The sequence below is a fragment of the Emydura macquarii genome, unplaced genomic scaffold (genome assembly GCF_026122565.2).
Source record: "Emydura macquarii macquarii isolate MOO-44397 ecotype Brisbane River unplaced genomic scaffold, CSIRO-AGI_Emac_v2 contig_1253, whole genome shotgun sequence".
In the NCBI taxonomy this organism is placed as follows: Eukaryota; Metazoa; Chordata; order Testudines; family Chelidae; genus Emydura; species Emydura macquarii.
The window spans coordinates 11,391,454-11,416,373 of NW_027131390.1; the positions used below are offsets into that span (position 1 = coordinate 11,391,454).

The 24,920-nt window shown below is 42.9% G+C and overlaps 1 protein-coding gene across 1 annotated transcript in view; it reads right to left on the reverse strand.

Moving 5' to 3' along the window:
* IL1RAPL2 (interleukin 1 receptor accessory protein like 2) overlaps positions 1-24,920 on the reverse strand; it is a 513,137-nt gene that overhangs the window by 482,009 nt on the left and 6,208 nt on the right. The window contains exon 2 of the mRNA XM_067548147.1: positions 6,027-6,127. Within this exon, the coding sequence (XP_067404248.1) occupies positions 6,027-6,111 (85 nt within the window). The 5' untranslated portion in view covers positions 6,112-6,127. The remainder of the gene's footprint in view (positions 1-6,026; positions 6,128-24,920) is intronic.

Genomic DNA, 24,920 nt, shown 5'->3' on the forward strand with positions numbered 1-24,920 from the left:
AGATGAAATCAGATCCCCAGGGCAAGATCCCCAGGGCAAAGGCCTCTTTCTTTATTTGACCAACTGTCAAGTGCTGTGCATACCCAACAGTGCTTTATACATTACCAGTAACAGCCATCTTTCTGAAATGTGGAGGTCCGTTTAATATTTAACAGCTCACATTACATATCTGCTCCAAGACAGAAACACGACAAGGAAGGGGGAGTGTCGTCACTTGTAACTCAGAAGTTTATACATTTTCATTCCACGTTTTTCTTATTTTGAATCGCCCTGAGATCCTACCTTGGCATTTCACTGAGCTCTGGAATGATTTGCGCTCCCTTTTTTTTAATCCATTTCGTACTACAGCTCTCCTATTGGGAAGGAGCTAGGCTTTCATTTTTAAATCAGTTCAATATTTCTAATGTTTTCATTATACATTAGCTAATTTTAACCAAGTGCAATATTTAAACTGGCTCCAATTTGTAGCAAAGCTCAGTATTTCAGCCATGTCAGAGCAAGGGAGCTAAACCTGCAATAAGTTTTGCTATTTGCTCTTATCTTTTCTATATACACATCTCCATTCCTCTCCACTGCTAAAGAGAATGTCGAAATGTTGCCAGCTGTCACCTGGCTAGTGCTAGATCTCTAATGCTCCATTCTCTCTAGAGAAGAGATAACCATGGCAGAGTTTCCCTTAATAAGGAACATGGACTCTGGTGCTTCGCAGATTACTTGCTAGTGGCCCACAGAGAGCTGACTGCTCACATGGTGCTGGCTCCTCTTCCTCATTTCACGCTGCTAGAAACTGAACAGATGGGAGGCAGCAAGGAAATGAGGAGAGAAATAGACAGTGTGGTTAACTCTCCACGGAAAGGACACCACTTTTAAGCACTGATGACAGCTTAGAACATTTTGTACCAGGGCTATGAAAGCAGAGTCCTGACTGGCAGAGAGGGGATAACCTGGGATCTTTAGGGAAAGAGCAAGTGGCATATTTTTCCTCCCTAGAGATCAGCAGGCATTGCTTACGTTGCACTCTTCAAAAAAAGTTCCATTTTATAGAATATGAAAGTGAAAACTGAGATTCTCCTTGACGTTTCTTGGTCCTCCAAGCTCAGTGAAGCCCGTAACCATGGGCTTTGAAGGATCTCCAAGGCCAGCTTTGACTAAGACCATACAAATTCTTGAATCTACATTTCAAAAGCAATCAGGGATCTTGGGTGTCCAACCTGAGACCCCCTAAGAGTGTCTGTTGTTCAGAAAATGTTAGGCACCTCACCTGCCCCCTGGGAATCTGTCCCCTTGAGGAGACCTGCAAATCCACTTAAGCTTTCTGAAAGTTCGGCCTTCACTGTCATGTGAACAATAGTTTTAATTGCCAAAGGGATACCAAATGGGACTTGCAATTATTTTAGCCTTTCAAAAAATCTCCTCCACTGTATAAATCATGGTGGCAGGGGAGGTGGCCCACACAACAATCTCTTTGGTATCTGTGCTCCGTACTATGTAAAGTTGTTACAGACTTGTCAAAAGATTGTAAGAATTTCATTGAAATATTTCAAACAAAAATTTGTTCTAACGTTCTGAGCCCATTATACCGATACTGTACTAACCGGAGATAAATCCCCATTGCAGTGTGAGTCTAAGACACTTTGAAGTTCAGGGGTGTTGAAATTTAGGACTTCATAGTAGTCAGGATGAGCTCTCAGCCAAAAATCTAAAAAATTACATCAACTCCTAGACACGGTTCCAGTAGTGATTCCGTCAACAGAATTTAACACCTTGAACCATTTAACTTGATAACAGTTAAGCTGTTTGTCTGCAGAGACTTATGCTTAGGATACACTGGCCCAGAAATTATGTATTCAAGTACGTTAAATTTAGCAGTAGGCAATCTAACAGATTAAAGGGATTTTTACCCTTCTGGTATTCAACCTGAATAGAGATTGAAAAAAATTGCCAATAATTCAAGGCATTTTGCAAGGTAAGTCAAAGCAAGCAGTCAAGATCAATGTACTAAAATACCATTAGTGGTACACAATCAGCTGGAAGATACTAAACCTGCAGGTATTTTAGGTTTCGTAGACTCTGTAGAAATATAGGGCTGGAAGGGACCTCAAAAGGTCATCTAGTTCCTCCTTCTGTGCTGACCGTCCCTGACAGATTTTTGTCTAACCTGTTCTTAAACCTCCAATGATGGGTTTTCCACCACCTTCCTAGGTAACCTGTTCCAGTGTGCAAATCCCCCCTACTCCCACGCCCAATATCTAACCTTAATCTCTTTTGCTGCAAACTCAGCCAATTACTACTACTTCTACCCTCAGTGGACATGAACAACAATTAATCGCTGTCCTCTTTAACAACAAACTTTTTTTTTTTAAATATGTAAAACTTACCAGTTCCCTCCTTAGCCTTCTCATCTCTAGACTAAACACGCCTCGTTCTTTCAACCTTTCCTCACAGGTCAGGTTTTCTAAACCTTTTAGCATTTTTGTTGCTTTCCTCCAGACTCTCTCCAATTTGTTCACATCTGCCCAAAACTGGACACAATATTCCAGCTGAGGCCTCACCAGTGCTGAGTAGACTTTAACTACTTTTCATGTCTTATAGATGACATTCCTGTTAATACATCCCAGAATGACATTTGCCTTTTTTGCAACACCATTGCACTGTTGGCATATTCAATTCGTGATCAACTATACCCCCTATACACTTTTAAACGAAGGAATTGCCAATATCATTGCTTGTATTTACCCATCCAGGTTCTATTGATGCTATACAAATCATAATACTGCCAAGTTCCATGGACCATGGGCGAAATCCTGGCCCTTTTGAATTCAATGGCAAAGCTTCCATTGACTTCAGTAGGGCCAGGATTTCACCCTATTTCTCATCCCATTGTTAACTACCTCCTGCCCAGGGACTTCTTGATGCCAACTGGCAGAGGGCATAAGAGTTACATGAATCCCCTTGGTCTAGTATTTACATTCTAGTTCACCAAAGACTGTCATGGGAGGTCTCTAATGAAAGTGATGATCAGTGTGACACAGGCAGTCTATCCTTGCAAAACACATGTATGGATGTTGAAGAAGGAGCTACACACACGCACACACAAAATTGTGTTCTTAAGGCCTGTGTCTGGGGACTGGTCACCAGCAAAGGTGACAAGCAAGTTTTCTTTCAGACAAGAAACGTTTGTCCATTTACATGTAAATTAAAGTATTGTGTGGTTCACAAACGTCCTCCGGTCATAAATCTGAGCCAAATGCAAATGAAAGATTGTTACAGTAAGAGGTAAACAGCAGGAGTTATCCTGTTTACGGGTAACACAATGAACTTTTGAAACTATATCTGAGGTACAGAAAAATCCCTGGGTATTCCTTCAATCTGTGAAGACAAGCTGTCAGCATGCTTGTTGCTTGATCTTTTGAAAAAGAGTCTCAACCAAAGTGGTTGAAAACACTGGGGAAAGAACTTAGAGTAAGCTTTCTTGTAGGAGATAGGGGAATGCCTTATTAGTTACATTTACTCTCTAGAAAACGTGTTACTATTTGTTTTATATGTAGCCATTTTATATCTGACCAATATTCTTATTCACTGACCACTTGAAGCTCTTTTCATTGATAATATATTTATAGTAAAAACAGGAACAAGTTTTAGTGCTGTGTGCTGAGCAGATCTGTGTTGTAAGGTATAACTAGTAAGTTGGGGTGTACTCTTCCTTTGGGAACAATAGACCTGGTAATTCTGTGAGTGTTCAGGGGAGGCCTTGGGGGTTGGCATATGCCTATCACTAAGAAAGAAAGGCCTGTAAAGACCTGGAGGGCGGTGCCTGTGTTGCCAGAAAGTGATAGTGTCAAGGAACTGATCTACAGCAGGCACGGACAGGACTCCCTCATGCTAAGGGCAGTGGTGGTGTTGTGATAATTGGGCCTACAAATTTACCCTAATTGTAAGCTCAACTATAAAAAGTAGAATAAGTTCATAAGATGTCACAATAACCTATAACAACAAATGGTGATGGAAAAATGTACAAAAGAGAGGTAGACTGAATTATTCCAAAAAAAGAGGCTTACTAATATAACTCAAGTTCTGCATTAAGATTGTGCTCGGTTAAACAAAAAAAAAAAAAAAAAAAAAAAAAAAAAAGTGGGGGGTGGGGGGACTGGAAATTAATTAACTTAAATTGTTGTGTCAGAAAGTAAGTCTAATTAGTAGACAAAATAATGAAGGAATGAGCTATTCTGCCCATCAGTCCCTTTTGGAGTCCTAAAAGAAAGAGACTTTGGAAGAAAAGTTGGCTACTGAAGCAAGCTTCACCATCATGGCTGCCACCCCTGTCTCCTGGGATCCCAGGACTTCATCATCCTGATCCAGTCATAGAGGGACCCCAGATGAAATTGCCATTTCTATCCACTCCAGCTGAATCCCAACCGTCATCTGGAGTGAAATTGGATTGGATTTAAAACAGCAACAGCAGCTCCACACATCTCAACTAACTTCATCTCTTTCCCCCAACAGGGCAGTTACTACTGTCTTTGATACCATCTAAGAGACTGTCATACAAGAGGGTTTCTCCTTCTAAAAACTCTCTCCAGCTAAAGGGAAAGGGACAAGAAATGTTGTTATAATGAAAGCCTTACATAAGATTTTACGTTTTAAATGCTTTGACTGTATTAAAGATAAAGAAAAAAAGGAAAAAAAACAAGGTTAAAAGGACGTTTAATGGCATGTTTGCCATGGTGCTAAGCAGGCTGAGATCTCAGTATACCATAACCCGAACCTTGTTTGACACTGGACATGACTGAATTTTGACCTCATTATGGTCAAATCCCGATCATCTGAGTTCAGCAAGAGTGCTGGCCTAAAGAGAAGTGGGATTTGACCCTTGATGTGCTAATGATGCAAGAATTCTATTTAGCAAAACGATCAGATAGTTACATTTCATTTGATCTAAATCCCATAGAGAAGATACTGTTTAAAAAAAATAGATATTTTTAGCATGTGTCCATTCCAAAAACGAATATTAACCTTCCTGTCCAGAAGTGTGTAAGTCCATAATGAGAAATTAATTGTACCCTTCTCACTGAGAAATGTAGTAACTGAACTCAAAATCAACAGACACCAGCCAAGTCATTTGTTTTCACACGACTGTATGGCTAAATACCTTAACTGAAAAACTGAAGGCAGACAGCTCATTAAGAGCCCTTAAGCTCATATGCATGGCATGCAATTATCACAAAAAAAGTAGTTTAGACAATAACCGAATAAGGCACATACTGCACATTCAACAATGTGTTCAGTTTTATCTCATACCTACTTACTATGAGCTCAGAAGACTCACAACTGGATGCAAGATCTTGAGGCCTAATCCTGCTCTTTCTCCTCAGAAATGAATCCCTCTGAGGCCAGAGTTTTGCTTGAGAAAAGAGAGTAGGTTCAGATCACTTTAACACTAAGTAGAAATGATCCTCGGGACAAGAAGGTATTTTTGGTGCCAGTGCCAATTATATGGGTTAGATGGTCTCTGTTTTCAAGCAATACGATAGCTGGCAGAGAAACAATGAGAAGATACTTTTTAAAAGAGACATTTTAAAGACTTTGGGCCCAATTTGTATTTACATTTATATTCACTTTTAAGGTGCTTTTATATTTCCAGAAGGACATGAGAGCATCTTAGTGTAATTGAGAATCAGGCCCTTAATTAAAAAAAAAAAAAAAAAAGGCTCTTTTTGCCAAGATACTCAATACAGACGTAGCAGCATTTTTCATGGTATTTCACTTTCAAATCATTTCAGACTTAATGTCATTATATGTCAAACACAAAGAACACACCTCAGAAATCCCATAGATACTAAACAATGAAGTTTCACCTGTTGCACAGCTAGTTGGCAGTTGGTGTTGGATACGACCCTTTTTAAATAATTGATCAACAAGGATCATACATGCAGAACAAAAACTGGACATCCATGGGGTCTATGACATGATCTCCAAATCCAGACTTCTTTAAATATAAAGTGATAAAAATATTTCCTGCAACTTACCAGAATTTCTCTTTGAAACCAGCTTCAAATTTGGGCTGACTACAGTACAGATCACAAGAACCAGGAGAATGGGAGGCTTCATCATTCACTCTAGTGGACAGCTGAAATGCAAACATAGTATGAAGTCTGAATCACAGCCCTTTGCTACAATAAAGCAATAGCTATAGTCGAACATTAGACAATATTTAGTCCTGCCTTGCATGCAGGGGATTGGACTGGAAGACCTCTCGAGATGCCATCCAGTCCTATGATTTCTCAAAGAACCATTTTAGAACAATGGCTTAATCTAGTGACTTCGGGAGGAGAGTCTTCATGCAGAGCCAGGGAAGCAATGGTTCAAAGTAACTGTCTATGTATAACTTATCTGAGTAACAGAAAAAAGTTTAATAAAAATCAAGCTTACAAACTTTTCCCCCCTTTAGAAACAGTTAACTAGTTATTTAAAATAGTACATGTCTGTTATATCCATTAGATTTGTGTCTGTTCTAGCCAGGAGATTCTCGTGGCCACAATCAGAGCTTTCTCCTACAAAGAGAAGATGTCTTTTTAAATACTTTGATCCCCCACATTACATGACAAGATATAAGAGCAGTTCTTTGCACAGTTTCTCTTAGAAACCATATTTCTCCACAAGTAACACTGGAAGTATTAATTCATGGCCGCAGCTCTATTTTAGAGATTTCATTTATAAAATGAACTAAAGACAGGTGAATGCAACTCAGAAGTCAATGAATGCAAGTCTCAGGGTTCTTATGAGAGAGAGAGAAAATTAGTCTTTCTGTGAATTTTATCATCAGTTTTATATTACCTACTTTAAGAAGGAGAAAGCAAGTTTAAAATTTACAGTTTTAATTTATATAATTATTGGGCCAAATTCCATTTTCATTTATCAAAATCACTCTGAAATGTGGGGTTGCAAATATACAACAGAGCAGAATTCAGTCCCTTATGTGTATATTAAAAAAAGTTATACTAAATTCTAATCCAGTAAGACTTCTTAAACATGCACTTAGCTTTAAGCACTAATAGTTCCATTGACTCACATGCTTACAGAAGCACATGAATCAGGATCTTAGAAAGCTATAATTTTATCAACGACCCCCATTGACTTCAGTAGGCTTTGAAACAGGTCCTCTATTCTCAGCTAAACTGTATTTTTGATTGTCTGAATCAGTATTAGGAATTTACAGGCATTAAAAGAATAAATACTCAACACCTTATAACGTAATGACATCTCATAGCAATAATTATTTTAAGAGCAGTAATATATTAAAACAATCAAGCTAAAGGCAAAAAAAATAATTATTTAAATTCATACACAGAAGTAAAATATGCAGGTGGATAGCCTTTGTTGCCCCCCACCCCCTGCCTCTCACCTCATGGGTCAAAAGCACCATCAACTATGGGACCAAGCGAATGATTGCATGTAGCTCTGAAATTTCTTTTAAATAATAAGATACCAAAAGGGTGTATACAGCCTGTGATTCTCTGGAAATCATACATTTTAATTTGAGTTTATTACATTACGCCTTTTCCCACTTGTAATTTTACTACCAGCCTACTGTCGTGTGAAGAAAATGTAAGAGACCGCGTATAATCTCTTGTATGATGGCAATTATACTGCTATTCTATTATTTCAAAATTACCACTTCATTTAAAGACTCTTTCCTTCCTTCCCCCCCTCCACCATAGTATTATAGCTATAAATATTCAGTGCTTCTTTCTCCCGAATTCTATATTCCCTTGAGTACTTTATGACTATTGATTCCCCAGAGTTAGTGTTACAGAACCAAAAGGCTATGTGATGAATTATGAGAAGTGAAGGCTGTCTCACAATGGTTAATGAAAGAATTAGTATTCTTTTTTCTTAACCTCTCCTTGGAGTACCAAATTCTGATACAAGTAGGGCCATCTTGATGAGACAGTTAAAAAATGTAATTTAACAAATCTTTTGATGAATAATTGTAAATGATGATGTTATGTTAGAGTGACTTTCAAGTGTAGCTTTGCAAATTGCTTTCTCCACTTTGCCTCTTCAGTTATCACAGCAGAGGTAGGTAACGCTCAGGTCCTTGTTTCACACTGGATTTTTTTTTTTAAACTAACTACGCAGCAAATAGACAAAAAACAAAGCAAATCCTACTTACTAATGTATTATTCATGCTAGAGTTAGTAGGCCAAATTCCCATTGATTTCAATCAGGGCAGAATTTTGCCATTGGCTTCAGTTAGGCCAGGATTTCAATCACCATAGGTGTTTCCCAATCAGTCTGTCTACTCAGAGAGACTGAAAGCCTCTGAGGGTAGCTTTATATCATTCCTTTAAGTCCCACCATTGGAAAGTAGCACTTTGGAGACTGTTGTGGCAGAATCAGCAATACTAGACAGCACTGAACATCCCTGTGCAGTCACCTTTAGAAGTACCAGTTGCAATTAAGGTGCTTCAGGAATCCTACATGACTGAGAAGCAAGGTAGTGGGGTCAGTCAATGGATTTCTACCTCTCAGAATTCTCATGTTGTTGTGGAAGAACCATTGATAAGTAATATTTACCTCCATGCCAGGTGAACCTTTAGGTATCTCAATGTTTAAGATTTAAAATTATTTACAACTGAAAACTTGAACAATGAACAGATTATAAGAAATATTGTTTGTGCTTAAGGTGATCCCACATAATAAGCTTCTTGAATTCTTTTTTATCACTATTTATTTGTACTATAGTGATGCTTACTGGCCCCAGCTGAGATCAGGGTCCCTTTGTGCTAGATATTGTAGCAATACAGAAGAGGTAATCTCTGCCCCAAAACAGTTTACAATCCAAGCATTTCCCAAGGCACCTGAGGGAGTTTGTCACTTAACTTCCCTAGACCCCTTCAAAATCCCAACCGTAAAGAGACAAAACAAAGGGCAAGAGCAGACACCAAAAAGGTGAAATGACTTGTGCAAAGTTAGATGATGTCAGTGATGGACTCAGAGAAAGTCCTAAAATGTGAGACTTCAGGTTCTATCTCCTCTTTAGGCTATGGAAGGTAGAGAGGGCTACATGAACAAATCTCAGCAGATGTCATGTTTTAGGACTTGGCAAGGGGAGACAAGGTTACTCTGCTAAGATTTTTTGAGCTGCATTCCGAGGCATAGAAGACTTAGTATCTTTCTCTAAGGGGAGCAAAGGAAGTAGAGGCAGGGATAGAAAAGGAGATTCCCCACCCCTCAGGCAGACATCAAGATCAGGAGATGTTTTACATTAGAATGTATCATTTCGTATTTAACTATGAAGGCAAACCTCAGGCAAGGGGTAAGCATCAAACATTATTCCAGTGGTCATGCATACACCTCACTGAATGCACAAAGTGGGATCTGACAATTCACAGACATGGGCACATCCTCCGCAGATGTAAGTTGTCATTGACTTCAATGGAGCTATGACAATTTACATCGGCTGGGGATCTAGACCAGAGTTTTTAAAGAAAGCAAGACATTTGAAGCATTAAAAAAGAAAATGCGGACACTTAACTCCCTAGTGCTCTCGCTACGATGCACATGTGAAGTGCATGAGAAGGGTACGTGCCTGGACCTCCCACACACATCCTTGTACATCAGACCAGTCATTGATGCAGCTATCATCAAACGTGATAGTGGCAATAAGTTTTCTATGCTGATTGAGACCTACCAAAGGAATGGCCAGATCACCAGATCTGATTAGGAATTTTCCCTGCTGAATGATTCTGAGAGAAGATGCTCTTTCACAAAGAAAAATTTTCCCATGGGAGAATTTTAATTTTCCCCAAAAACTTTTAGTTTTTCATCAGAAAAATCTGGATAACAGCTCACTGGCTGCTCACCTGAAAAGCCTGTCAATTTTGCTTTTTCCCTTCTGGGAAAAAAGTGAAATTGTCAAAAGCCTTTCAAGTGGGCAGCCAGCAAGTTAAAAAAAGCTTCCATTTTGGTTTTCCCAAAACAGAATTTTTCCAGGAAATCCCTTCTCATGAAAAAAACTTTTCCGTTTGACTTTGTCCCAATTTGGGATGAAAAAAAACATCTCAAAGGATTTTTCACAGGAAGGGATTTCTATTTTCTGGCCATCTCCATGTATCATACTCCACAAGCTGAATCTATGTTCTTGTATATACACAAGACATGGCAGTTTCTCTGTCCTGTTATTCTACAACACGGGGCTTGAACTGCCCCCACAACATTTTAAAAGGAGGATTTTTCACAAACCCAGAACACACCTGAACCCTTAGCCTGCTCCTCTGACCACTCTTGCAGCTACAGGCCTTTTTCTACACACAAAGAGTGAAACCTGGAAATCAGAGTTATATTGCAGAGTGACCCCTGCCCCAAAAAAGGGAGCCAGGGCAGTCATGAAGTAGAATTCTTATAGCAGTCCATGTGCCAAAGAGACATGCGTGCTGGGAGTTAGAGTAGGAGAACAGATGTCCACACTGTGTAGAGCCCAAAGATGCATCAATTTAGGAGTTAAAGCCCACAGCTGAACCTCTCTCCCCTGCCTCCCAGATGGAAGACGTGTGTCAGGGCTGGGTTGTGGGCAGTTAGACCTACTGGTCAGAGCTGGAGTCCTCCATCAGTAGTCAGCTAGGTCGGGATACCAGGAGGTCAGAAGCAGGATGCAAACCATGCCACGGTAGCCAGAGCCGGGAGGATTCCGGATGTTTGGACAGCTTCTTGTTCCCGTTGCTGGCTTCAGTAGGGCCAGCAGGCCAATCAGCTGCTCAGGGGCTGCCAATGGGATGCCAGGGGCGGAGCCTCAAACTGGGGCTGGTCCTGTAGCAGCTGTTGTGAGCAGGCTGCCTGGCTGAGGGTTGCAGTGTGGCATGGTAATCCCTGTGGACCCGGCTTCGAGGCCTGTGGGTCAGGACACTGTGGAAGGAAAACCCACTAGCTGCATTCTCATCTCATTTGCACCACTGGGGTCCCCATGTATCCAAAATATTAAGTCGTCCAAGTCTGACTAAAAACTGCATGTGGGGAGATTTAGGTTATTGCATCTGCCAAGATCCCCTTTGGAGCAACATAGGGACTAGTTTTAAACATTTCTTCTTCATGGGATTCATATGGGGGGAGGTAAGAGATCAGCCTTGACTGGATGATGCTAATTTGCAGAAATATTAGCTATGACAAGCCAATTAAAGTTCAATGTAATTTCCCCATAATAAAAAGATAAAGTTTATTTCTATTCAGGTCAACACTGGTGGAAAAAAGAACTAAGATTCCACTTTTATCTTATTTGACTTCCCTTTAATCAAGGTTAGCCACTGATCCATGCAGAAAGGGAAACTACGTGGTAGGATTTCCCCCGACATTTACATGGAAAGAAAAGTGGAAATTCAGCCTTGAGATCCAATAAGTCTTGTGGATTTTACCTTATTTATGCCATAAACACACAAATACAAGGTAAGAAAATACCAAGCTACGGAGCAGCTCTTAGCCATAACCTAAGGCACATACACCACAGGCTGCATCATCACAAGGAATTGACTTCTGCCCCAATGAACAACACACACACAACCGATCACCACAATGTAATGCACCTCAGTGCTACTCCCACCAAGCCACACACATACTGCAGCTCGTTGTATTTGCTAACGTTGCCAATGCTGCCATTAAGGTTTTGCATCATGCTGTGAGGGAGGTTAATGCTCTGGGCATAGTACATTGCTTTATCTGTTACTGCAATCACCACAAACGTCAGGATTAGGTCCATTTAATTTCAACACTGCAGTGGCATTAAGTGCTAGTTGTAGCACCAGGAGTACAGTATTGTACAGAGAGGAAGGGCTCCAACGAGGCAATATTAGTTATTCCCAATATCATTCATGGTTTGTGTAAACCACGAGACTTGAAGACTTAGAGAGAAGTGAACTCTCTATTGACACCTGTTGGTGCACAGGGAGAAGAGCAGCTCAGAGCTCCAAGGTAGATAGGACTCCCATACGGGAAGGAACTCTCTGCCAGCATCTGTTGCAGAGCAAAGGGGAAATGACTGAATTGGCCAAGCTTCTCCATTAAGTTGGTATAGAACAATTCTACCCCTCTCTCTTCTCCCCTCCACCATACCATGTGCTAGAGCAGACCACAGACTTCAGGCAGCTGTCCAATTCAGAGTTGTAAGCAACCAGCAAGTCCTGGAGAACCAAGCTGAAATGGAGCCTACGTATCACCCATTCTCCTGACAAAACTTTGAATCTGATATTCTGCTCAATATCAGTCTCCACCCCCCTGCAGTGAAATACTCGGTCTCTTCTTCCTAACTCTATTCCCTCTTGAAAATACAGGCTAGTGAAATATATATATATATTTTGGTGAAATCGATCTCCCCTGCTCCAGCAACTTCCAGGATTCAAAGGTTCCCCAGAGAAGTGATCAGGAGAAGTATTTTAAATGGGGATAGGCCATTAATATTCTGTGCAGATACCTACACTGATGGTGGTCGGTATAAAAACAAAGTCCTTGTTTTTCCATAAAATTAGGTTTTGTTCTCATCTTTGTATAAGAATGCAATTTTAAAAACGAGATTAGTAACTCCACTCTTTGTGTCTTGTTTTTCAGATGCAAAACATGATTTGCTGAGGCTCCACGGGGCTCTATGGGCTCTGGTTTCTCCACAGTAGTTCAGATGTAGAAGGTGCTCATTAAAATAAAACCCCACCTCTTTGGCAGTCTCCGATTGTCAGGATTTGTTGCTCAGAAGTCTCAGGGAAATAAATTACTATTTTTCCACATAAAGCATGAACTGGCAACACTAATTCTTTTGTCTTTTTGCTAGTTCTCTAGATAGCGTTTTATGTTCCATTTCTTTTGATGTTATTTTCCCACTTTCTAAGGCTTTTAATTTTAATGAGGATTTTCTATCATCCTGCTCCTCTCCTTTTGCTACCTCAGACTTGGTCTCTCTCATTGCTGGTTTCCTATGTCACACTGTCTCCTATAACGGACTTCAGACCACAGGCCTCTCTTTACAACCACCTGAATCTTACCAGCAAGAGGGGAGGGGGCAGGGGAAGAGAGCACGTGCATGCACACACAGAGTCGTACTAGTTTAATATACCAGGTCTTCTGCTCTACTTGGTATGAGTCATGCAACATTCTTTGGTCTGTTGCTCAAGGAACACTAAATAAGATTTCATCTGTGTCTAATTCAATGTGCATCTTCAACATTTTAACCAGCCTCTTAAGTCATCTAAATACCACATAACTAATTCCATAGCAAAGTTTGGATTCAGCATTCGTACATCTGTATTTGAAAATCTACATCACTGCTGCTCCACTGGGCTCAGTCTCTTAACTAAGTTATCATCTGGCAAACTCAGATTCTCTTTTTCCAGCCATAAACATTAATGGCTAAATTAGGACTAAATTAGATGTCTTGCGGCTCCAGGAGTGTGCTACTTGCAAGCATTCAGTGATCACAACAATAATCCAGAGTTACAGGATAAAGAATCATTACAAACTAAATGGTATCATGGAACAGTCAGCATGGATTCACTAAGGGCAACTCATGCCTGACCAACCTGATTGCCTTCTACGATGAGATGACTGGCTCTCTGAATGAGGGGAAAGCAGCAGATGTGATGTACCATAACTTTAGCAAAGCTTTTGATACGATCTCCCACAATATTCTTATCAGCAAGTTAAAGAAGTATGGGTTGGATGAATGGACTATAAAATGGATAGAAAGCTGGCTAGATTATCAGGCTCAATGGGTAGTGATCAATAGCTCAATGTCTAGCTGGCAGCCCGTAACAAGTGGAGTGCCCCAAGGGTTGGTGCTGGGGCTGGTTTTGTTCAACATCTTCATTAATGATCTGGAATATGGGGTGGATTGCACTTCTCCTTGTTGAATCTTATCAGATTTCTTTTGCCCCAATCCTCTAATTTGTCTAAATCTGTATCCTATCCCTACCCTCCAGCGTATTGATCACTCCCTCCCCCCCGTTTAGTGTCATCTGCAAACTTGCTGAGGGTACAGAGTCCACACTTAGGATGGAAGAATCCCATGCACTGATACATACTGGGGACCAACTGGCTAGGCAGCAGTTCTGCAGAAAAGGATTACAGTGGGGTTACAGTGGACAAGAAGCTGGATATGAGTCAGCAGTGTGCCCTTATTGCCAAGAAGGTTAACGGCATATTGGGCTGCATTAGTAGGAGCATTGCCAGCAGATCGAGGGAAGTGATTATTCCCCTCTATTTGGCACTGGTGAGGCCTCATTTGAAGTATTGTGTCCAGTTTTGGGACCCCCCACTACAAAAAGGATGTGGACAAGTTGGAGAGAGTTCAGTAGAGGGCAACAAAAATGATTAGGGGGTGGAGCACAAGACTTATGAGGAGAGGCCGAGGGAACTAGGCTTGTTTAGTCTGCAGAAGAGAAGAATGAAGGGGGGGGATTTGATAGCAGCCTTTATCTACCTGAAAGGGGGTTCCAGGAAGGATGGAGCTAGACTGTTCTCAGTGATAGTAGATGACAGAACCAGGAGCAATGGTCTCAAGTTGCAGTGGAGGAGGTCGAGGTTGGATATTAGGAAAATGTTTTTCACTAGGGGGGTGGTGAAGCACTGGAATAGCACTGCCTAGGGAGATGGTGGAATCTCCATCCTTAGAGGTTTTTAAGGTGAGGCTTGACAAAGCCCTGACTAGGATGGTTTAGTTGGGGTTGATCCTGCTTTGAACAGATTGGACTAGATGACCTCCGGAGGTCCCTTCCAACCCTAATATTCTATGATAGTCGCAATAGTGACTACTCAGTAACACAAGTGGGCAAGAACGTACCACATTGGTGCTCTGGGTTTTGCACTGGCTCCACATCCAGAACTAGATCCATTTCAAAGGTCATGGTGCAAATCTTTAAAGGACTCTTTTAAAGGCCAGGGAGAAAAGATTTGGAGATGGAGAGCAAAAGCTCTATAGCCCCTTAATTCTGCGATCCTGCATGGTGCTACTCAGCAAGTCCTCGATGAAATCTTTGTGGGTTTGAGAATATTCAGTCTCTCAGCACTCAGCCACTGGTCCGTATAAGAGTTATTGCACCAGGGCTCAGATGTTGGTATTGGGCTGGACCCTGGACCAGGATTAGACCCCTTTTGTTGGCAGAGAATCTTCAGCACATGTATTGAATAAACGTTCTCCTCTAATGAGAATTTATTTTCCCTTCCCTTTCTTGTGGATTTTGAATTGCCCTTCGCTTTCCTTTCAAGTAAACAGCTTGAATCTAGTTCTGCTCTCGGAAGGTTGTGACTGCTTCGGCATCACCGAGGGCAGATCGCTGCACGTAGACTTCCAGCTATCAGGCTTGACAATATGGTGAAGAGTCCTCGTTACAGCTGGGTCTAAGCCACCGAGTTCAGATGAAGACCTAGACCCAAGCTTCCCCAAACCTCCATGTTTTCAGACATGATGCCGGGCCATCTCTGGTCCTCATCAAGCCTTCCCACCAGTCACGTAATACCTCTGAAGACTCTCATTAGTTGCTCTCATTCCTTTAAGGTAAAAAACCACACACACCCACACACACACCCACACCTCTCTACTACTAGATTACTGCAATCAGTGCCTGTGGCAAATACACCCCAACATGTCCCCTCCTCTTGTAGAACCTTTTGCCTCAGTTCCCCCATCTTCTTTTGGCTTACTCCAGCCATAGGAGGAAACTGGCCCTCCAGCCCGACCACTTTATAGCGTTTAACCCCTTCTGGGGCATTCACGTCCTTTAGTGAAGTCCAACAAAAACACACCCATCCACCCACCCACCTTCAGCCTGGCTGGGCTAAGCTGGCTGTCTCTTCCTCATAAGTGCACCCTCACCAACTACAGTTGGTCCCCACACTTGTCTCAGGCCCCTCTCCTTCAGCAGCCCCACTGACCGGGGACTGGCGCCCTCCTCCCCCACTCAGAGACCCAGCTTGCAGCCCCGCAGGACCCCGGTCTCCAGTCAGGTTGCCAGCTCACCCCTGGAGTGGCCTGGCTGCTCGGCATCCTCTTTCTCAGCCTTCCTTCAGGCTGCTTACCAGACCTTTCCCCACCCCAGATCTTCCTTCCCCTAATTTGGCTCACTCAGTTCTTATGGAAGGAAGGCTCCCCCAGCTGGGCTTTATTTCTAATCAGTCCTACCCCCTTCTCCCCACCCAGGTGGCTGCAGGCTGGTTAATTGACCTCTTAGGCCCAGATTAACCTTTTCATAGCATGTGTGGGGGAAACGCACCATGACAGTACAACAGAAATGGTAATGCTGCACACCTGGCAGCTCTGCCTACGTGGGCATTAGCACCAGACTTTCCATAGGCTACCTCTTCAGTCTGCCATGTCAGGAAGAGGTTCATCCCCAGTTTCATGCTGGTTTCTAAAGCTCTCTCCCCAGTGTTTTTGCCAAGCCCCTTTTTATACTGCTCAGCTTAGCTGGAAACACCCCCCAGATGTTCAAGTAGTTTCTCTGAAATATCATGCGCCTGACAGCTCATCCAGAATCCTTAGCCTTGCTTTTCCTAGCACTTCCCAACCCATTTCCCTGTTTTGGTGACACAGCATCCTCCTCCCCCTCACAGCACGTCTACTCATTCACCGAATAGTCTATTTCTCTCCACCCACTTCCAGCCTCCGAGATCCAGACAGCAAATAAGGTCAATTGAAATCCAGAGTTCAGACTTAGTGAGTGTGGGTGAAGCAGTCTTTCAGTGTCAACTAGCGATGACTTCAGGGGCCGGTTCCTAATAGTTAGAGATGAATAGGGACCACAGGATGCTACCTTACAGAAAAAGAAGCCTTTTTAACATCCATCTCTCCCAGTCTCCTCCACCCCTGCCTCTTTTCTCTCTCTCTCACACACACACACACGCACACACGCACACACGCACACACGCACACACACCCTTCCTACCGCTCTCCACTGTGTGAATGTAGTTCACTAGTCATAAGTTAGGAGTCCCCAGTGGCCTGAGGCCAAGAAGTGTTTGTATTTATGTTGATCTGTCAGAGAGCGGTTGCTCAGCATTTTCTGAAAAGTCAGGCCCCCTGGGTACCTAAAGTCACGTTAGAAAACCGCAGCTCATGACTCCACCTCTCAGCCCAGATGGATTCTTTCCAATCCCCCAGCTCTCAAGATTCACTCATACAATTCACAGAAGCTTCAGGCCCAATTCTTCCACCACAGGAGAAAAGGAGTCACACACTCCCTTCCCCCCACACACACAGACAATCAACCTCACCACATTCACTTACATTTTAAACTCTTGAGCAAAGCTGGCCCTTACCATACGCTCAATATTCACCTGGCAATAAATCATGCTGCCATTTAAAAGCTGCTGCTTGTCCGTGACTCGAGCTGCGGTTTGTGGCAGCCTGAAGAGGTCCTTTACCTTAGTTACACCGTAGATGTCGTTTTAAAAAAAACGGATTGAATGAGACAAATGTAGTCATGACTGTGTTCCTATGAAAGAACAAGTGCTGTTAACGTTTTTAATTTACCTCAGGCATCAAATTTAACAGCAAAGGTCAAACTTAACCATTTCTCTGGAACATTAAGAACAGCCATTGACAGCTCTTTAGGATCTCCCATCCCTTAACCTACCAAACATGACAGTGGTGTGAAATCCAGCTGATGCTTCTCAACAGCATGCTTCTTACAGTACATGGATGATATGAAAAACACCAGGAAGCACGAAATGCCATGCAAAAAACCGGGATTCACATTCATTTTCGTTTTTTTACATTAAATTAGTGTTCCTTATGGCAGTATAAAAACCTATATAGAATAGATGAGATTTTAGTGGGTGTTTTGAGTGTGTCAGGACTACAGGACCGGGCCACCTAGATATATTCCAGGATCTAGGGAGCTCCTCTGAAAAGGTGACACTAGGATGGAAGCAGAGCTGAGACCGTCAGTATGGGCTCAATCCTGCCACGTGCTGAGCACGCCAGCCCCAGGCACGGAATTAAGCACGTGAGCAAGTACTTTGCTGGATCAGAACCAGCATGCTCAGCATCTGGCAGAATCACACCCTACTGGAGCAGTGCACCAGTGAAAATTACAGTGTCAATCTGTACTCAGCAGCCTCAATAGAAGAATCACCTTTGCATTCAATACAGCCAAGTCCCATCTCTTCTCTACCTTGAAAAACACTACAAGCCATGAGCGACTCCATTCCAGCAATGTCTCTCTTTAGCCCGGGATGAAATACAGAAAGATCTGCAGTGCAAGTCTCTAGATACTTCTTACCCCACCCCAGATTTTAATGCAAATTGAATGTGAACATTAATAATTACTCGCACAGGATGACTCAGGGGATTAGTAATCAGCTAAGGAACCTGTCACTTCTAGGTGGCTAATGGGAACCTTCGATAGCATTGTAGATTGCTGAGCTTTCTTGTTTCTTGTTGCCTGGGGAGTGTCGTCTTGATTTTCTTTTTTTTTTTTAAATGTTTCTTACTCACTGACAAGCCTTTCCAAAGTAAAAACAGACACATTTTACTCTTTCAACTTGGGTTGAGGCCTGAACCGTGAGAGATCTGAACAAAAGCGAATTTAGATTTTTACTGGGGGAAAATAGTTGCCACACGTTTGACCGCAGCTTGCTGATTATAAGAGTGCAAAAAGCCCTTTTAAAACAGTCAGATGAGAAGACATACATCTAAGGCAGCATAATTGCACGAGTAGCTCTTCAGAAGTGAACAAGGCTAAGGTGGGTCTTGCTTTCTGAATGTCATGTTCGTCGTGCCGACTTCAGGGCCCATTCACGTCATTGGGAGTCTTTTCATGGACTTGAATGGGCTTTGGATCACGCCCTTTGTTCTGAGAAGAGCAGGTGAACACACATGCTAATGACTCCTTTGCAGAATGATGCTGATCCTCAGACTAAAACGATAGCGTGCAGGACACTCTATGATGGAAGAATGAAGGATGGAGGTGCAGGGGAGGAAGAAGCAAAATAGTGGAGCAGGAAGTAGTTACGCAGAGAGATTCCTTTACCCAAGTGCTCCCAAGGGTCTGTTATGCAACGACTGCATTCCTGGTTAAGAGAGTTTTGAAAGGACAGTGGCCAATCCTACAGACCTGAACTCAAGCAAATAACTCCTTTAGTTTTAGGAAGACTATTCATAGGAACAAAGGCAATCAGGCTATTCATAGGAACCGGTGAGTCAGGGCTTGCTGGATTGTGCCTTGATGATTTTATGGGCCCAAGTAACAAGAACAGCCTCCCCACTGCAAAAAGTAGATCTGGTTTTGGTCATATTAAAGCATCAACAATAAAAAACCTACATGATGAGCAAACTGTCGGATTATACTACATAAGGAAGTCCTGAGCATGTGGATGGGTAACCTTGTGACCTGATGGCTGCCTATTACAGCCTGCAATGCAGCAATGATTGAAAATCATGGAAAAAATAATAAAGACATTTAACTTTCCAGATACTGTTAAGGACTCCAGTGTTCCTAGGATTTTGATGCTAATGTTAACGTGTCTGCCCATTACAAGCTCTTGTCTGCAACTTTTCTAAAATGTTCTAGCAATAACCGTGGGCAGTTCTGAACAGGTCAGCAAAACTAATTAAAAAAAAAAAACCAACGCATCTTGTACTGCAGCTAGACACAGCGCTGAGAGTTCATCACACAGACGGGGCTCCAGTCCCTTCACTAAGAAACTGTACTTTGATCAAAGTTTGCCATTGTGGCAATTAGCTATCCTAATCCAACTCCCCAGTTCTGCTCTTCTCTACGTGTTCCCAGATCCTGTAGCACTTTAAGCTTCAGAAAAGCACCAAATTGAAGTGGTGGTAGGGAATGCATTAGTCACTTCCAATGGCTGTGACATTGATTAGACTCCACTGAGCTCCATAGAGAACTACTGTGCTGGAAAATCAAATGACTACATGACAGAAATCTCTGGCTTTTGCATGTCCCAGTTACAACCTTTTCCCCCAGCTGTCACAAGTTCTACAGACATGTGCATCCTGTGTTGCAGCTTTTAAATTTCAACCCAACCATTTTACAGACATTCAAAGTGAAATATATGGTCGTGGGAAGAACGTTGACAATTGAACGTCAAGCGCTCTTGGAAACTTTAGGAGGTCGACAAAATGGCCCTATTAATTGACCCCCTTGTGTGCAGAGTGGAATCTATTAATATTCTATATATAATTACTGCTTCAAAATGTGACAATCAATACAGTACCTCGGGCAACGTGAAATACCATAGGCAATGCATGATGTGGGTTATCAGACCCAGAGATTTTAAGACCACTGATAGGATTTAACTGCTTGGCAGGTCAAAGGTGTTTAGAAGCTAGCCACATCAGACTGAGGATGAAACTTAGAGCTAGTCTACATTAGAAGAGGTATTGGTATAACTATGTCGGGTAGGGGATGTGACTTCTTACCAGTATAGATATATGGTATAAGCCCTAGTAGGGAAGCAGTTATACTGTACAAAGTCACCAGGCCCTGGCATAGCTTATTTCAGTTCCCAAACCAGAATAGAATATACCAGTATAACCGCATTCACACTGGAGGAGGGAGCATGAGTAAAGCAGCAAGAGTGTTTAGTGTAGACAAGCTCTTGGAGAATCATCCCAGGAAAGCAGACTCCCTAAGCCTGAAGATCCACCTATGGGCCATGTTCTGCACTCATTCTAGCAAGTCCTCCCATTCAGGAGAGAAGTTCTCAAGAAAAGGTCTGGCTTTGTGGAGGTCAGGGGGGGCAGTGGTATCAGGGAAGAATCCTTAGACTTTAGCATCATCATGGCCTGGCACTTTTGAAAGCCTATAACTTTGGTCTAACTCTGATCCCCTTGCAGTCAAGGACCCATTGAAGCCACCAACTTCCAAGGGAGCAGAGGTAGGGCAATGCCAAGGACTTCTGAAAACCTGCCCATGGCCTAAAGTTCTCTCTGCTAGAATTCCAGGAACAAAAGAGAGCCAGGTTTTCACATAAAAGGGACAAATCCTGCCCTCATCCACACCAGCAAGAATCAAAACCTTCCTCCCCTGAAACCTATTAGGGCTCATTTATTGGTTCGCAGGATTCTAGTCCCACCCCAAACCAGTCTTCACAAAAAAGTCCACAAGTCCAAAATGAGCTCAAGTGACTTATCGCTGACTGTTCACTCAGCCTCTTAAGCATCCAGCCACTCCCGTTCCTGATGGGCAAACACCACTTCTCCCTCATCCTGGGGACAAATAAAGAGTTTGAACCCTCCTTCCCATCCTGAGGTTAAACCCTAGTCCCAAACAATTGTAACTCATTCCTCTGGGAGATTCTGACAGCCCTTCCTAGCTGCCCCTGCCTGAGCCTCTGCTCCATGCAGTTCTGCCTCGCTTACCCCAGCAAACCCTGTACACCAACCTCTTTCTCCTTACAGCTTCCTCATTATATAATGTGGTCCTGGCCCCTACCTCGCTGGGACTGGTAGAGCCAGGTGTACTCAAGTGGGTTAAATCAGCCCTACCAAGAGGCAACAACCTAGCCACAGGGAACTGGTCCTGTTCCTTTTTAAAAAGATTGTATGCACTGTTACACTGGCCCCAATTTTTGTTTTTTAAGTGAACATCTTTATACAGATATTTTGCATCCTTTTGAAGTCATGCCAATTTTTTTCCACTGAACAGCTTTTGCTAAAAAAGTTAATAAAAAAAAAAAATATGGCGAGACAGATGAAACCAAGTAAGGACTCAATCCCGCAAGGTGATGAGCTCCTCAATTTCTACTGTTCTCAATTCCCACTGGATTGGGGGGATGAGGGAGACCTCACTATAGAGCCATTCAGCACCTACAGAATCAGGCTCTCAGACCAAACATCCATCTGCACATTGGGAGTTTCCCCTAGTTTCATGCTTTATAGATTCTTACAATAGTCCCTATTTTGAAGGTCCATTTTTCTCCACACAGTCTATGTAACAGGTGTTTGGCATATCAGCACTGCTGGTTCTGTTGAGTCATTCCCACGTTTGTATACACCTCTGATAGTTGTCTAACAAAGTTACAGAACAATGCGCAATTCACGGAGAATCCGATCAGCATTTGTTCACACGCGTTAATGAAACAAATGACAAGACGACAGAATTCCGCCTTACATCACGCTTGAAATTTTATTCCTTGATCTTTTTTGTGACCACATGGCTTTCTCTCTAATATAAAACAACCAAAGCAGACGGAGTTGGCAGAAACACTGATATGCCAGTTGCCATTCTTCTTTGAGACACAACTTGTATGAATTTACATACACACACACAAAAGAAAAAAAGATAAGCCATTTTGCTTTGCCATTAGCAAAAGGCAAGTTGCAGTCATTGCATTCATCACCATCTTACAATAGAGACTCAGAGCACCTTAGAGAAATAGTCTTACTCCCAATGTCTGTTTACTTATAATACGAGAGTCCAGTCCTCTAACTCTGAACTCTGAGTAGTTCCACCAACCTCCACCTGCATGAGTAAGGAGAAGTTACATGAGTACGGATCGCAGGCTCTATAAATATTAAGGGCCTGATCCGTAGAACTCTCATGTGAGCAGTTCTATTGAGTTAGGACATAATCCCAGAGACATTTTAGGGTCTGACCCAAAACCCACTGATGTCAACTGAAAGAATCACATTGGCTTCAATAGGCTTTACAGCATGGCCATATTGAAAGCAAAACTTCTATCATAAGCAGTCCACATTAACTTTATTCTTTCCGCGTGTCCCTCTCTGCCCCCACCCAGCCTCCATTGCTGGTACATTGTCCATTCAGACTGTGTTCCAAAGCAGGGATCTGCCGTATTCCAGGACTGAAATATCGCACAATATTACAGAAATCCTATACAAGTCCCAATGCTCTCTGCACTACAAGATGGAGGAGGGGCAAGTCCGTGGGATTTTTGCTTTGACTTAAATAGGGCCAGGATTTCATCCCTGGTCCTTATCCTTGTCCATATAGAGCCCAGCACACTGCTGGCACCGTATCACAACAAGCAGCTCCCCCATGGGGGAAGTAATGATACTAACTCTTGAAGAATCCCCTCCTCGGGGTTTCCTACAGAGGAGTAGTGGGGCACCACAGAGGCGCACTTCTTCACACTCTCCCTCACCCCCACCTGCCCTCCACTTGGGATGGTCAGTTGCACAAAGTTAGTGTAACACCGTATTGAAATGGTCCCGTTGTACACCCATCCTGCTCAAGAATAAGGGTCTAAACAAGGCGCAAAGAGTGGAGAAATCCAGAGAGCTGACCAGAGGGTGACCATTCTGTTTTGCGGCTGTGAGCTTTCGAAATCTCATTTCATTCCTCATTGGAACAAAACCAAAACCTCTCAAACTCGTCATGCAAATGGAATTGCCAGAAATGTCCATTTTCAGATCTAAACCCGAGTTTTTCAGTTTGGAAAGGGAGCGTCATCCATCTACCCTGGTGATTAGGGCACTGCCCTGTGTGTGGGGCACCCAGGTTCAAGTCCAGGCTCTACCTGATCCAGAATGAAAAACTCTGCTCTGAACCAGGCAGACCAGGGACTTGAACCTAAGGCTCCACATCTCAGGAGAGAGAGAGAGAGAGGTTCAGACCGGCTCTAGAAGTCAGGGCCTCTGCATGGAGGTACTGGATGCAGTCTCCTTCCCTCCACGTCCCTGGGAGGAACATACACCCCCAGTCTCCTTCACAGCCCCCAAACTGCCCTCTCCCTTGAAGGCGGGATTAGCAGGAAATGCCACCAGGAGACCCCTACAGAGTTTCCCCATCTGCCTCCTGTTGGCTTTATCACAGAAAAATATAACCTGGCTCTTCATCATGAAGCAAACAAGGCCTCCATGGATTTCACCTGGATGAGGCAATTAATGCCTAGGAAAACACTGGAAGTGAAGCCTTGATATTACTGGGATCAATGACAAGATTTCCATCAATTTCAATAGGGCCCAGATTTCTCCGTCGCTTTTTAAAAAAGCGATAGTCTGTATTTTAAATGGAACACCCTGAAAGACAAGTGCCATCACAGACTGCTTCCTTGCATTATGGTACAGACAATTCTTACTTTCCCTTACAGCACTAAAAAGACTTCCTGATAAACAGCTTAATGTAACGTCGCCTTGTTTGAGGAGGGCTTAGAAACAACACCAGGCACAGCTGCTCTTAAGGACTGTTTTACACTGGTTCATGATTTAGCATCCCTTGATATTGTCAAACGTCAGCTTCAGTTTGAAGTGAGAGGTTACTCAGCACTCAAATGTACTAGCGCGCGGGGAAACCCTATACATTATAAATGCTTCATTTGTACTACACTCAGTAATGCCCAGCTCAGAAGTAACTACGTGCCATTCATGTGGTCAGGACGGGTTCAGCTAAATCTTCCCTGAGTAGAATATATTGGTCATGAACCACCTTCTCTGGCCACCTCTGAAGTGCTCAGGTAAATGGACATTGAGAAGAAAAGGGGGTTTATCACCAACATGCTCTATTTGGGCAAGATGTACCTAAGCTCTTCTCAGTGGCACGGGCAAAAGGATGTTCCTTCGGGGCATTCCCTAGGATCTATTCTTGGACTGGTTCCTGTAGGGGGTCGTACATTTTAGGCTGGGATTTTTACTGGAGCCGCCACAAGCACTCGCACGAGTGTCAGGAAAGAAGAGGACTCACCCTTCGTCTGATTCCAGCAAGCTGCTGGGCACGTCTACGCCGGAACTAAAGAGACGGTTGCGGCACAGGCGGGCATACCGGTGCTAGCTTTCCTCTAGCTCACACGACGTACAGCAGCAGCATCGACGTGGCAGCACAGGCTTCCTGCAGCACCCGCTCGCAGTCACAGTACGCACCCGGGCTCTTAGCTTGCTGGTACTCCGGTTGCTAGCCGATGCCTCCAAGCCTATGCTACTGTTATTACCCACACTAGCTAGGTTAAAGCTATGCTTGCAGCACGGA